At 29.9% G+C, this 14,573-nt stretch overlaps 1 protein-coding gene across 1 annotated transcript; it reads left to right on the plus strand.

The window, feature by feature from the left end:
- Window positions 1-1,430: 1,430 nt before the first annotated feature.
- On the plus strand, window positions 1,431-12,456 carry LOC129905352 (alpha-1,3-mannosyl-glycoprotein 2-beta-N-acetylglucosaminyltransferase). Its single transcript, XM_055980822.1, has 7 exons — window positions 1,431-2,504; window positions 8,223-8,503; window positions 8,564-8,713; window positions 11,394-11,498; window positions 11,562-11,652; window positions 11,717-11,887; window positions 11,974-12,456. The coding sequence occupies exons 1-7, from the start codon at window positions 2,004-2,006 to the stop codon at window positions 12,085-12,087; spliced, it is 1,413 nt and encodes a 470-aa protein (XP_055836797.1). The 5' UTR covers window positions 1,431-2,003; the 3' UTR covers window positions 12,088-12,456.
- Window positions 12,457-14,573: the final 2,117 nt, after the last annotated feature.

The raw sequence follows: 14,573 nt of genomic DNA on the forward strand, positions 1-14,573 counted from the left end.
CTAAAAAAGAATTCTTTTTGGTTTTTGTAGTTGTTTTTTTGTTTAAATTTCGATAAGACATGTATTAAAGAGCTATACAGGCTGTTCCGAAGCTATCTGTCAAATCTCAAAGCTTCGGTAAAGCTTCGTTTAAGATCCTTATAGAGAGTCAAACTTGTATAACGTTCTCCTTTTTCCATGTAGCTTTTGTAATACCTTAACCGAAGCTGAAATGTTAGTTGGGTATGCGTGCGTATGTTCATTATGGCTACTTAGCTTCGGTTAAGGTATTACAAAAGCTACATTTTAGCTTGTTTTAAACTTTAGTAAGGTTGTTGGGCATGGAAATATATAAATTTGACCCTCTATAAGAATCTTAAACGAAGCTTTACCGAAGCTCTACCGATGCTTTGAGATTTGACAGATAGCTTCAGAAGAGCTTGTATAGCTCTTTTATACATGTCTTATCGAAATTAAAAAAAAAAACAACAACAAAAACAATAATGAATTCTTTTTTAACTGGTTTTATATCATCAATTTTATCTTTTGATCTGATATTATATATAGCATTCCATTAGTTTTTAGTATATCTACTAAAAATAATTTTAAAAGTATATAATTTTTTTTACCACACCCAGGAATCGAACATCGTATCTTCGTGATAGCAGTCCACGACTCTCCCCACTCAGCCATCCTAGTATATTAATTAATGAAATCAAAAACTTAATCAGTTCAAATAGCAGAAATGTCAACTAAAAAAATGTCCGAGCTAAATTATTCAATGTCAAAACCAAAAAGTGTCCGAACTAGATTATTCAATATCAAAACTAAAAATTAAATACAAACTTAATAATTTGTGTAAAGCTTTTATAAATTTACTAAGCAAGTTTATCTGAAAAACAAGCTTTCTTCATTTAAATTTCTTTAACAGTATTTAAACAACTTATTAGAAGTTCTTAAAGAATTCCGAACTTCTATAAGCGATTAAATTCTGAAGCAAGCTCAATACAAGCTGTATAAAAAGTAGAACCTGCGGAATTTCAATTTACAGAAAATGTTGTGCTAGTTGGGTCCTCATGTTTTCAGAAACAGGACGAAGCAGTTCGTTCGATTTTGACATAAGCCCATGCGCGCATATATGCCTATTATAGTTGACCCTTAAAAATTGAATTCCGCCGAACGAACGCCCCGAAGCACGACTTATTGATCGTCAAAACATCGCTGAACTATCGCCACACCATATTCAAAAACTATTTGCCTGTTCGTCGATCGGTTCAATTTTCATTTTTTCTTGTGATCTAAAGCAAGAAAAGTTCATTTTATGTAAACGTTTCTGTAAAATACGCACACATTTTCGGAACACTTCCCTTTAAACATAGCTGCATATGTACTTCCCTTCGAATTGTGACAGCTGTCAATTTCTCTGGCAAATAAATTCTGACATTTCTATATCATTTATAATTTTTCAGCAGCTAACAAATTAGAATTAAAAAACTATACGTGGAATTATTTGTTGCTTATCTTTTATCTATTCCACATAAACAAAAAAAAAAACCAACCAACCAACTACAATTAAACAATAGAAACTATTCATCTCTATCCGAATGAGTATAGATAAGCAATTATATATTATACCGGTATCATCCATTTATTACGACGATATCATGGATGATTTTCATCGCCAGCTTTTAGTTGGCGTGTAGAAGAAATAAGAACAACACCAAAAACAAGAAAAAACTTATAACATCTTCCACAAAAGTGCGGAAGTTGTTAGTTGTTGTTCCCTTGAACTTTTTTTTTTTTTTAAATTTTCCCACGACATAAAAAAAAAGTTCCACACACTTTCGAAATTTTCCTTCGATTTTATAGAGAATTAAAAAATGGCATTTAACAAACGGTAGCTCGATTTTTAAGAATCTCACAAAAACAATACAAAAATTCCAAATTTACAAAATCTAAGACTTTCCTTTAAGAACAAAAAATAGAGTTAAAATCTAAAAGAACAAAAAGTCTCCAAAACAAAAATGCGATCTCGAAAAGTTCTAGCCGTAGCTGGCTTCATTACAACATGGACTTTCATTACCTACTACTTCCTTCTCCGCCAAAATCCAGATTTCTCCTTTAATCGACTTACTCTGAAAAAGAAGATTGATCTTCTTGAAAGCGGCGCCAAACAACAATACGAAGCTAGTGATAAGCTTTTTAAAAGTCTGATTGGCGTTCTAAAGAGCAAACTTGAAGTTGACACTCAAATGGGTGCAAATGCACCCATAGTTGCTCCGCAACTAGAAGATTTCGCTGTCAATAGTCCAATTGGGTTATTTGGCGTGAAGGAAATTCCTTTGGATCAATCGGCGGAGAAGGTTTCTTCTGCTGCCGCGGCGGTGGCAGTTCGAACTGCCGATGGGAAGCCAATTATTCCCGTCCTAGTCTTTGCATGCAATCGTGTGTCGATTAGCAATTGCTTGGATAATCTGATACATTTCCGGCCGAATGTTGAACAATTTCCAATTATTGTTTCTCAGGTAAGTTTGACTCAATTTTGTGATTTAGGATACGTGAAATGGTCTTTTTGTTTTTTATAAAATTTTATTTGATTGATTTTACTTTCTATCGGCCGACAGTTTAGTCGGTCTCTTATGTCGTTTTCGATTGGCTCTCCGGAAGCGTCCGGAATCATTCAGAAGCCTTCTGAAAGTGTTTTATTCACACGAATATGACAGCCAAAACGCTTCTCAGAAGAGAAATTCTCTTCTCGATTTAAAATCGGAATTCACTCAATAAGCACTAACACATGAATATTTGAAAGTCAAATTAATCACTCAATCAATGTTTTTTTTTATTTTTTGAAATAAATTATTGTTTTCCGAAATAAATTTTTTAATTGATTTTCAAATTTACTTAAAATATTTTGGAAGCCAACTTCACCAATAATTTCTTGAGCATTAACGTTTTAGAACAATTTTAAAGATGTTTTTTTGAAAGAAAAATAAATTAATATGAATATTTGACATTTGAAATTTCAAAGAAAAACACACCAACACAAAAAAAACAATGAATTGAGTGGAAGCGATTTAAACTGTTTTATTGGATTTCAGAATGAGTGAATCCTTGAGTGTTTCCAATCGAAAACGACATTAATCAGTGTGAAAATCTATGAAAGTTTGATCGATAAAAAAGTTTGTTTTTCTACAAAATTGCCTTTAAACTTAAATATTTCCTACCTAACCGACTATTTAGTTGGCTTTCGTGCACACACTAGGAGCCCAACCCGACTAAACTATCGGCCGATAGAAAGTCTGTAGTGTGCGGCGGCTCTAAATGACAACTCACTGTGGTTTGATCGACATATAGACCAGTGCCAATAATTTTTGAAAATAAAAAAATATACTTTGATTTCTATAATAAAAACTTTTTGACTAGTGAATTCGAACAGGGAAGAAAAAATCGAATGCCTTGTTCGAATTCACTAGTCAAAAAGTTTTTTTTTTTTTTATAGAAATCAAAGTATATTTTTCTGATGGTTTTTTGTGCGCTGAGCTCGAATCCAAAGTCAGAAAAATTCTATCACATCACGTTTTTGAGATATTACCATGCAAAACATCACAAAAATAGTGTTTTGGACGTTCAAAATTCAATATCTCAAAAACTTTGCACGTTAGAGCTATTCTAGTGCTTGATTTAAATTTAAAAGGTCAATGACCATTAGAAATAATTTTCTATGGAAAATTATTTCTCGCCAATATTACTGTCATTTACGGAAAAATCAATCTTAAAAATCGTTTTTTTGTCTTTTTCAATTTTTCTCAATATTTTCTAAAACAAAAGTATAGTTTTTCCACACAATCTTTAAAAAACGGTTTTAAGCTAAATAATTGCATTCCAAAATTTTCAAAAATCAAAAATTTTTTCGGTAACTTTTTTGATTGAAAAATAGGCTATTTTTTCAAAATTAAATTCGTCAAAAATCCAAAAATTCACTTTTTGCTCAAAAAACATTTTTAATGGATAGAAAACATAACAAAGTACTTTTTAACCAAGTTTTCTGAAAATCCATCCATTTTTTGTAAAAGATAAAAATAAAAAATAAAAAAATCGTATTTTTGCATTTTTTCCAATATTTTTGAGGTTATAGAAAAAATTGTTTGAGTAAAAGTTGTAGACATTTATACTACCTACAACTTTTGCATTTGACTTTTTTCGATAGGACGTCTAGTTTTGACAGAAATCGTAAAAAACCATGATTTTTGACACCCACCCCACTTTTTCGCCCACCCACCCCCTTTCCCCCAATTTTTTTGTGGGCAATTTATTTTTTTCCTTTCATATACCATTTATTCTAAATTTTCCCACCACCCTTATGCTGCTAATAATTTGTTCAACTTTTGCCCTCTGAAAACCGGATTGGCACTGGTCTTATATTAAAACTCTCAAAAATAAAAGAAATAAGGCTTTGGTGAAGTTGAATCGATCCTACATTTAAAATTGAACATGATCTTAGATCTTAGATCGCGAAATTTTTGCTGCAGATGAGTTTTCACATCCTAATTCGATTGACTTTATTATTACTGAGGCAACTATCTTAGAGTATATTAAATAAAATGCACGACTACTGAACAAAATTAGGGAAAATTTAAAATTTGATATTTTTAAAAAATTTCATAAGAAAGTAGTGTAAAAAAAATAAAATCTGTTTTTATATTTAATTAAACACCGCACAGTGTGCAATTTGCCAATTTGCGGAACTAATTTCGTGGTTCCAAGTACACCTAATTTTTGTTATGGAAACCAGTTTATTAATGTAAAATATGTATTTCTACAAGTGCTTTATTAATTTTTAAATATGTATCTAATTATAAGTCCTATATGTGGTGTTCAAATACAGAATGCACAAAAATAGATAGGGAGCCAGCGATTTTGGGAGTGGTTTCTCAATTCTCAAAACTATCTATATCTCGAAAACGAAGCAAGATATCGAAAAATTTTATTTGATCTTACTGTCTTATATTATCATGAAGAATCCAAAAAAGTAATTTGCGATTCACAAATGTGATTTACGATTTTTGAAAACATCGAAAATACGTTTTTGCCCAATCAATGAACCTGAAATTGGAATGGGGGCCGCAGCAATTCACAAAAACCCTTTAAGGATTCTGATAAATAGAATTTTGAGCGTGATCCACGCGCACCATTATACGACGGATACATGCGCATGCATTTTTAAAACGCTTGACGAAGTCATGACAGATAATTAAAATAAATGGCCTAAGGTCTTGAAACAAAATTAAATTTTTTCTCCTATTTTAAGACTTAACTACACATTTTTTCTTGTGGTTACATCATAATAGAATACCAAAAAATAATACAAAAAAAATTTTGTCCAACTAACTTTGATAAATAACAAAATACACAAAGATTAGTTTCACTCAAAATAATCAACTGGCTTTAAATACATTTTTGCTTATTTTAATCTTATGTTCATGACACTGCAGAACGCCGTAAGCAGTTTTAATTTTTGTTTCTTTTCAACATTTCATTGTATGGAATTTAACCTTTCATTCTACACTACTGGAAAAAATTAAAGGATCAAAAAAAAATTCCAAATTTTTGGGCAAATTTCAACAGGCCGTAACTTCGAAAGAAATGGTCGTACAAGAAATCGATAAAGAAGGAAATTGTAGCTCCAAGTGTCTAGTTTTTGGATTAGAACTTAAAAAATTTTTAACCTCCGCGGTTTTTGAGTAATCGTAGAAAAACCAGCTACAAAAAAATTTTCAAAATTTTTTTATTTTTTTTTTTGGTCTACGGGCGTGGACCACTATAAGGATCGGATACTTTGTTCATTTAGCTTTAATTTGGTTTTTTGAACACCTCGATACGTCCACTTCTCGCCGAGATATCGGTCTTCAAATGGAAAAAAATCCTTTGTGTTTGATTATCGATATCTCAGCAACCAATGATCGCACAGAAAGTTAAAGGTGGGTTTCAAGAACTTGAATGAATTCTCCTTAACGGCTAGCCATTGCTTTTCCAAAAAAAATTTTTTTTCTTATTTTCACATGAATTTGAAAATGCAACAAAAAAAGGGCTTTTGGTGGTTTTTTGGAAAATCGAGCGCTAGATCGAAAATATTGAGGAAACCGCTAATGTTAAGTGTGCATTTTACAGTTCAATATGTCCACAAAAACCCTACAAAAAAATCAAATTAATCCAGCCAGCCGTTTTTTTGTTTCACTCGATCGAATTTTTGAAAAAATTAAAGGATCACGTTTCTTGCTCTAAAAAGCTCAATTTTCTTTTCTCATTTTGTAATGAGCTGGTTTTTCTACGATTACTCAAAAACCGCGGAGGTTAAAAATTTTTTAAGTTCTAATCCAAAAACTAGACACTTGGAGCTACAATTTCCTTCTTTATCGATTTCTTGTACGACCATTTCTTTCGAAGTTACGGCCTGTTGAAATTTGCCCAAAAATTTGGAATTTTTTTTTGATCCCTTAATTTTTTCCAGTAGTGTACATCAAAATATTTCTATTCGGAAGACATCAAAATTTTAAGTTCCTTTAGATATGTATGTATGTAAAATTGCACAATGTACACAGTTTTAAATGATCTTCTACATAAAACCAAGTATGCCATTTGATTTCTAGTGTAAAAAAGGAATTTTTAGAAAAAAAAAAAATTCGTAAATCGTTAGAGCCGTTTTGAAAAAAAATCATTTTTTATATATAAAATGTTCTAACATTTTTTCAAAAAAAAAAGTTGGTAGGTATGCCATTTTTAAGAAAATATTTTTCAACACATATAAATGAAATTTCGATAAAATTCATCAACCCGTTCTCAAAACAAACGATTTAAAAAAAAATTGAAATATTTTTTAAAAATCCAAAATAATGTTTTTTTGAAAATTTTTTGTAAGGCGTGTTTTTTCTATTACTCAGTAGCTACTCATTTTTGATTTTATTCGCAAAACAATAATAAAAATTACACAAGTAAGTATTTGTTTTTATTGTTTTTCGAATAAAATAAAAAAATGAGTAGCTACTGAGTTGTAGAAAAAACACGCCTGTAATAATGATTGCTTTAAAGTTTCTGTATAAAAATTTTGGTTAAAATCTGCTTTGTCGTTTACGAGAAATTCATAAGTAAATAAAAAAAAGTTCTATGGCAGGTATCGTAAATAACGGTACAAAAAATATTTGTTTATTTCCAAATGAAGCTTTAATGTTCTACACTACACATTAAAATTTTAATCAAAATCTCTAGTCGTTTTTGAAAAAAATTAACTTTTCTATTTCCGTCATATGACAGGTACCGTTAGTTTTGTTCCTAAAACAATTTGTCCTCTAGGCTCTGGGGAATCACCCAGAACTGTTAACTACCAAGTTTGAAGAAAACCGCTCAATTAGTTTAGGCTGTAGCTAGAGTTCGATTTTTTTTACGAATCCTAAACTTGTCTTATAGTACCTATATCGCAAGTAAAAATTAGAGAATTGTTTAAGTCCTGGCACTGATGGTTTTCCCGCTTTTATTTTATTTTTACTTTTTAATCATTCTATAAATACATAGCTGTAAGTTTCCGACCTTTTGGAAAAATGCATTCCTTATTCCTCCTCATAAGAAAGGCAAACAAATTTGGTTCTAAATTATAGGCTAATATACATATAAACCATCTGTTATGCCCAAAATGTTTGAATATGGTTGTCTTGTATGGGTGCCTTATTATGCAGTTCATATAAACAGACTGTATTCCGTTCAAAGAAGATTTATGAGATTTTGCTTAAGATTTCTACCATGATCGAATCGAATTAACTTGCCACCATCTGTAACAAGTCACAGAGCGTATCTTCAATTTTTTTTTTTATTGTCTGGATAATAAATGGATCGATTTCAACTCCATCGATTAAATTTCATTGCTAGTCAGTATAGTTTGAGAAGGCAGTTGCCAATTTCTAAAATTTACAGTACCTAGATCAAACTACGGTGCTAATAGTCCTTTACATCTTTTAATTAATATTTACAATAAAAATTCAAACATAAATAATTCCAGCAATGACAAAGTAAAATCACTTAACTTTAGTAAAATATTCTTTATTCAAAATAATCCATAATGTACATTAGATGTAAGTTTTTCTTTTATTTTCTTATAATATAATTATATACCTAATTATAATTTATGGAAAATGTAATGTAATGAATAAACTGATGTTATAACGTGGCATTCATTCTACTTTAATCTTTTTCAGGATTGTGGTGATGAGATGACTAAGAAAGTTATCCTCTCCTATCAAGATCAACTTACACTCATTGAACAGCCAGACACGAGTGATATTTACGTCCCACCTAAGGAGAAGAAATTCAAAGGCTATTATAAAATTGCCCGCCATTATGGTTGGGCGTTAAATACGACTTTTCAAAAAGGTTACGATTATGTGATAATCGTGGAAGATGACCTCAATGTTTCGCCAGATTTTTATGAGTACTTTTTTGGTACTTATATGCTTCTTAAGAATGATCCAAGTTTATGGTAAGTTGGGTTGTAAATACTTGATGATAAGGGGAGGATAATTTATGAATTGATTTTTAGGTGTATATCAGCATGGAATGATAATGGAAAAGTTGGACTGATTGATACCGAGAAACCAGATTTACTGTATAGAACAGATTTCTTTCCTGGTTTAGGATGGATGTTGACAAAGGAGCTCTGGAGTGAACTTTCAGTTAAATGGCCAAAATCGTAAGTTTAGATTTTTCGTTGTAGTTTCTACATTTAAGTATTTTTTCCTACTATGTATCAAGATTTTGCATTTTTTATTTTGACTGACATAATTACTTGCAGAAATGTATTTAAGGTTATCGCTGGGTTCATAAAAAATGAAACCAGAGTGCAATGCATTAGATTGTAGAAAGTTGAGTTTTGTATGCAGATTAGAATTATGAAACTAGAGCAAGAAGCTATTAATCAGAAATAGATTGTGATTTTTCATAATTATCTGTAACAAAATTTTACTAGGCGATAGAGTCGGGATGTATTCATAGTGTGTGAACAAAGGGCGAACTTAGTAGTCGAACTCGTGGTAAAAGTGTAGTTCGTAGGCAATCGTCTAGCACACTTAATTTCTTTTAGATAGTTATGTTGATATAACTTAAAACAGACTAAACTATCGGTCAACAGAAAGTGTGTTGCATTTATTAAAAGGAAAGCTGGGCTCTATAAACAATCAATTTTCAATCGTCAGTTAAACTATCAGAAGAATAATGTCAACAACAAAAAAAATATGTAAAAAAAACAACGTTTATTCGCAGGGGTTTATCGGGCTAATGAAATATTGTTAAAAAAATATTAAGTTCAGATCATGTCAAATTTACGATAGTAATAATTTTCTGATACAATATTATTTAGAGCCCCCGCACACTACAAACTTTCTATCGGCCGACAGTTTAGTCGGTTTCTTAATCAGAATGAAAATATACATAAGTATCGACCGATCAAAAAGTTTGTTTGATCGAAAAAAAAGTTTGTTTTGCTACACAATTGCCTTCAAACTAAAATATTTCCTAGCGACCGACTGTTTAGTCGGCTGCCTGTGCGCACACTAGGAGCCCAACCCGACTAAACTATCGGCCGATAGAAAGTTTGTAGTGTGCGGGGGCTCTTACTTCCTTAATATATAAAACATAAGGTGTTTTGTATAACAAGTATGTAAAATGAAAGTAACATAATACATTCTTAACTTCAATATTTAATAAGCCCAAAACACTGTTTTTTTTTTATCATAAAACAGTTTTTTTTTATCATCAAACAGTTTTTTTTTATCATAAAACAGTTTTTTTTATTCTTTGTTAGAACATAGGAATTTAAAACTGTAATCATTACAAAAATTAGTATGAAATTGGCAAAATAAAAAATTGATAACCGACTTCTTTAAAGGGCCCGCACACAACAGATTTTCTATAGGCCGATAGTTTATTCACATTCGGCTAACTAATAACTTCATACCCAGGTAGTAAAATTCTTGTTTTCGTTCGTTAAATTTTTTTTTTAATTTTTGTGGTGAGCGCATTTTCATAGTTTCCCCACTAATTAAAAGTCTGACAAAATAGTCTGACGGTTGATAGAAAGTATGTAGTGTGAGGGACGTTCAAAGCGATCAATAAAAATTGTAAAAATTTACCTTTTCTATTACTTACTTCAAATTTTCAAGTATAAAGACACCTCTGGGTCTTAAAGCCTTAGAACAGTGGTGCTTTCCGCCGACAACGTGTCGAATCGATTAAATTGGCAGATTATGTGAAATCTACTTTTATATTCTTTCCTTCCATTTTTATACATGAGTTTCGCCTCAAATTTTTGACATGTTTAGTTTATTTTCTATGATATACTTCGTCATTTCGTCATTTTTGTTGTTAATGGGAGAGAAGGTCAATTTTTTGAAAGTATGAATGTTGTTACATTTTGCACAGATTTTTCTGCAGCCAAAATTCTTGGTGCACATATGCTAAGTTTTTCTTAATCACCACCCACAATAATTATTGCTATTAAAACAACTTGACTTTGAAAACTTTTTATATAAAAAAAGAAATGGGCAAAATAAGTCCATTGTTTTCTTGTATTATAATTTTTAGTTGAAGCATTTTACTCTAATACCTTTTTTTGGTTCTATACCTACTAAAAATTACTCCATACATTTTTCCCCCATTTCTCCGTAAATGGAAATATGGAAATAAAATTCGATATTCCATGGTATAATCCAACTTATTAAATGAATTTAAGTAGTTTAATTGGGCTTGTTTTGGTCAATATTGTTTCTTTATGTAAATAAAAATATTTTGCATTAAAACAAATTTTTATTGCAAATAAAAAAATTTCCGCATTGAAAAAAAAAAATTCAATGCAGAATTAAAATATTTTTTTTTTTAATGAAAACGTTTTTTTTTTTTGTTTTAATGCAAATTTTTTTCAGTTGCAATACATTTTTTTTAATGCATACATTTTTTATTTGCAATACATTTTTTTTTAATTTGTAATGGAAAACAAATGCAGTTTTCTATAAGACCCCAAAATTAAAACAAAATCTTAACCCGAGATATCCTTACAAGGAGTTTTGGTAAAACCAAAAAGTAAATCCGAACGGAAATTAAAACAGGGGTCGAATTACGGCATACGTTCGTTAACATATGGTCGCTATGTGCTCTAACTTTTTTTTTTATAATATAATGGTCGTAATCGTGTGCCGTGATTCGACCCCAGACTTTTTCGTTTTGAAATTCGAGCAAATATAATGTAAGAACAAATACATACCTTTCAAATTTATAATCATACTAGAAAGTTGTTTTTTAATCAAGAGTGTGTCTTTCAATATTTTAAAAACTCATTAGTTGGATTGAATGTCGAAAAAATTATTTTATTTTTTCAGATTTTGGGACGATTGGATCCGACATCCAGAGCAAAGAAAAAACCGAGTCTGCATTCGGCCTGAAATATCTCGAACGAGAACTTTTGGCAAAGTTGGTGTATCCAAGTAAGAATATTTTCCATTTAAGTCAAAACCAACTTCTAATATAAATTTTATTTTAACTTTCAGTGGACTCTTTTTCGACAAATACTTGAAACATATAAAACTAAGTGAAGATTTTGTTGAATTTACTAAAATGAACTTGACGTACCTTCAAAAGGTTAGTACATACTCTATTATAATTCGCTCTTCCTTTTATATTATATTTTTATGAACGACTTCAGGACAACTATGACAAAACATTTATTAAAAATGTTTACGACTGTCCAATGGTTACTTATGAGGAATTGCGTAGAAATCTAATAAGCCTTGATGGGCCAGTTCGAATACAATATAGTACCAAAGAGCAATATAAGAGAACAACAAAATTGTTGGGTCTCATGGATGATTTTAAGGCAAGTTGAAAAGATTTAGAAAGGGTTTTTGTTAAAAGAATTCTTAGTAACTTATGAAATTTTTTACCCTTTTTTGTTATAAACAGAGTGGAGTGCCACGTACCGCATATCACGGTATAGTATCATTTTACTACAACAAAAGACGAGTCTATCTCGCCCCGAATCTCAATTGGAAAGGTTATGATTTATCATGGAGCTAACAATCTCCTTCTTAGTCCTAAGAGTGTTAAATGATTTTATTTCAAAGTTTTTTTTTTCTCTCACATTTTTGTTGATTAATTGTTTAAGTTTGTTTTTTTTTTCTCACTCTCTGTTTTGAAAGTTCACTGGTATCCACATTCAAAACAAAAAAAATATCAAATTTTAATAATCTCACATTTATTATTCGGATTTAACGATGACCAGTGCTGTCGATTGTGATGGTATTGTTATCCTATTCCCACACATAGAAATGATAGTTTTTTTTTTTGTAATTATTGTTTTAAAGAGAAAACAAGTCCTTCCTACCGATTATAACTGAAATAGACAATTTTTTTCTATTGAAACATAAATATTTTTATTTTTTTTAAGCACAGGTTTTTTCTGGCTATGTTGTAAATGACATTCGTTTTGCAATAGAATTGACTTCCATTTTTTTAATTTCATATCAGGTTTTTTAATTCACACTTTTTTTAGAAGTGATCTCTTGAAGGAATCTTTGAGCTTAGAATTAAATATTAACTTGTTAAATAATTTTTTGTTGTAATTAAGATTTAACCGTTGGTAATATTTAAGGTAGAAATAGAAGTTCTTTAGTTTTGCAGGATACAGTTAAGTTTCGATAAGGTTTTAATCCGAAAAGAAACCTTCCGTATGCTTATAAAAAGCTTTCCGTTTTTTTTTATTTACATATATCAACTTTGGAGCCCAAATACAAACCGTGACTTTAGTCGTCCCGAGCTGTTAATTTTTAAACTGATGAAGCATTTTCAAATAACATTTAAACAATTTCTAAAATTTAAGCTGTGAAAAGTTGAAATTAGTTTCGACCGCAACGATTGTCTTGATAAAGCTGGAATTTTTCTTTCAGAAGATGTTTCTTTTATTGAAGCGATAAGCAGTTTGACTGAGCCATTCAAAAAAGGCAAGACTTACCTATTTTTCTGATTTCCTTGGTATTGGAATTTTAATTGACCTTAAGTTAAGTTTTTGTTAGTAAAAGGATCGTAAAACTCTTTCGTTAATTGGTATTGAATTGAGTTGAAATCATTCAAGTCCGAAGCCATTCAAAACGAAAATAAAAAGTAATATTATTCAATCAAATATTTAAATATTTGTCTAAAACATTACGGCTGAAATGAGATTTATAGATAGATCTGGAGACACAGTAAACAAATCGATTCTAGGTGGGATCTTTTTAAAGAACTCCATTTTATTTTTCAATTTACTGTACAATTCAAGGCTTTAGAAGTTAAAAACAAATTAAATGCTTTGCTTTCTTAATACGGTGGTAGCCTAAAACATACGTGATACATGTTATGGAATTTTAAACCGTGCATGCCTTGGAAATAATAATGTAGAAAAAAAACTACAATTTTTAAATTGCATCGGGAAATCCAGGAGGACAAATGACAAAACCGATAAGTGACCCATTTAATTTTTGCGACTACCCTGCAGCTTTTGTCGTCTGCTCATATCTTACGAGAAATTTAATGTAATAATGATTTTCTTCGATCTTTAGCAAACTCTGTAGCGGAACTGAAATGCGGTATAATAGCTTCCGTATGATTTTAACTATTAATGACAATTTGGACTAAATAAATGGTTTTGGATGAGTTAGACACCAATTTGAAATTGCCTAATTTCTATACCGGCTGATGTTACTTTGAGCTCTGAAAAGCTCTCTCACATTGCGTTGAACCTCCTTAGTTTTCATCAAAGTTATAGACTTGATAAATAAAACCTTTAACATGAAACATCTTCCAATTCTTCCGACTTTTTAGTAGGTCCATGTGCTGTTTAAAGGATTTTCTTTGAATATGTGCTTATTTGAAAAAAAATTACACATATTGAAATGCGTTTTTTATATTTTAAACTTAAATCAACCTTTTTTCTGCACATAACTAGAATCTCAGAAATGTTGTTTTTTTTTTCAATAATTTAAAAAGCCTTTTTATTTTATTATATTTGTTTTATTTATTTACATTATTTAAATTTGCTTTCAATTATAATTTAATAATTTGTGAATTATTTTTTTTTTGTATGTACAAAATTTATTTAAAATTTTAAATTAAAAAAAAAAAAAGAAAGAGCGTACCAGAGTAAAAGTCTCAATAAAGAACAAAACAAAAAATGTATGGAATTATTTTTAGAATTTAAAAAAAGACTTGTAGCTATTTTAATGATAATTTTAGATTTAAATTAAAAATTTAAGTTGAAAAAAAAACCCTAAAAGCCACAGAAGACCCAAAACTATAATATAAATTGATGCGATTTTAATTTAAACAAAAAATATTAGAATCTCCCTGTTTTTAATTTAATTTGACTAGAAAAATAGAAATATATATATTTTTAATAATTTAAAGACAAAAAAAGCTACTAAGGCTCTTATTTAAACAAAAAAAAAACAGAAACGATAAAAAACTTCATTGAAATAGTTAAACAAAAAAAAAAAAAAAATGACATAAAAAAGATTCCATTTGAATGT

The sequence above is a fragment of the Episyrphus balteatus genome, chromosome 1, assembly GCF_945859705.1.
Source record: "Episyrphus balteatus chromosome 1, idEpiBalt1.1, whole genome shotgun sequence".
Taxonomy (NCBI): Eukaryota; Metazoa; Arthropoda; class Insecta; order Diptera; family Syrphidae; genus Episyrphus; species Episyrphus balteatus.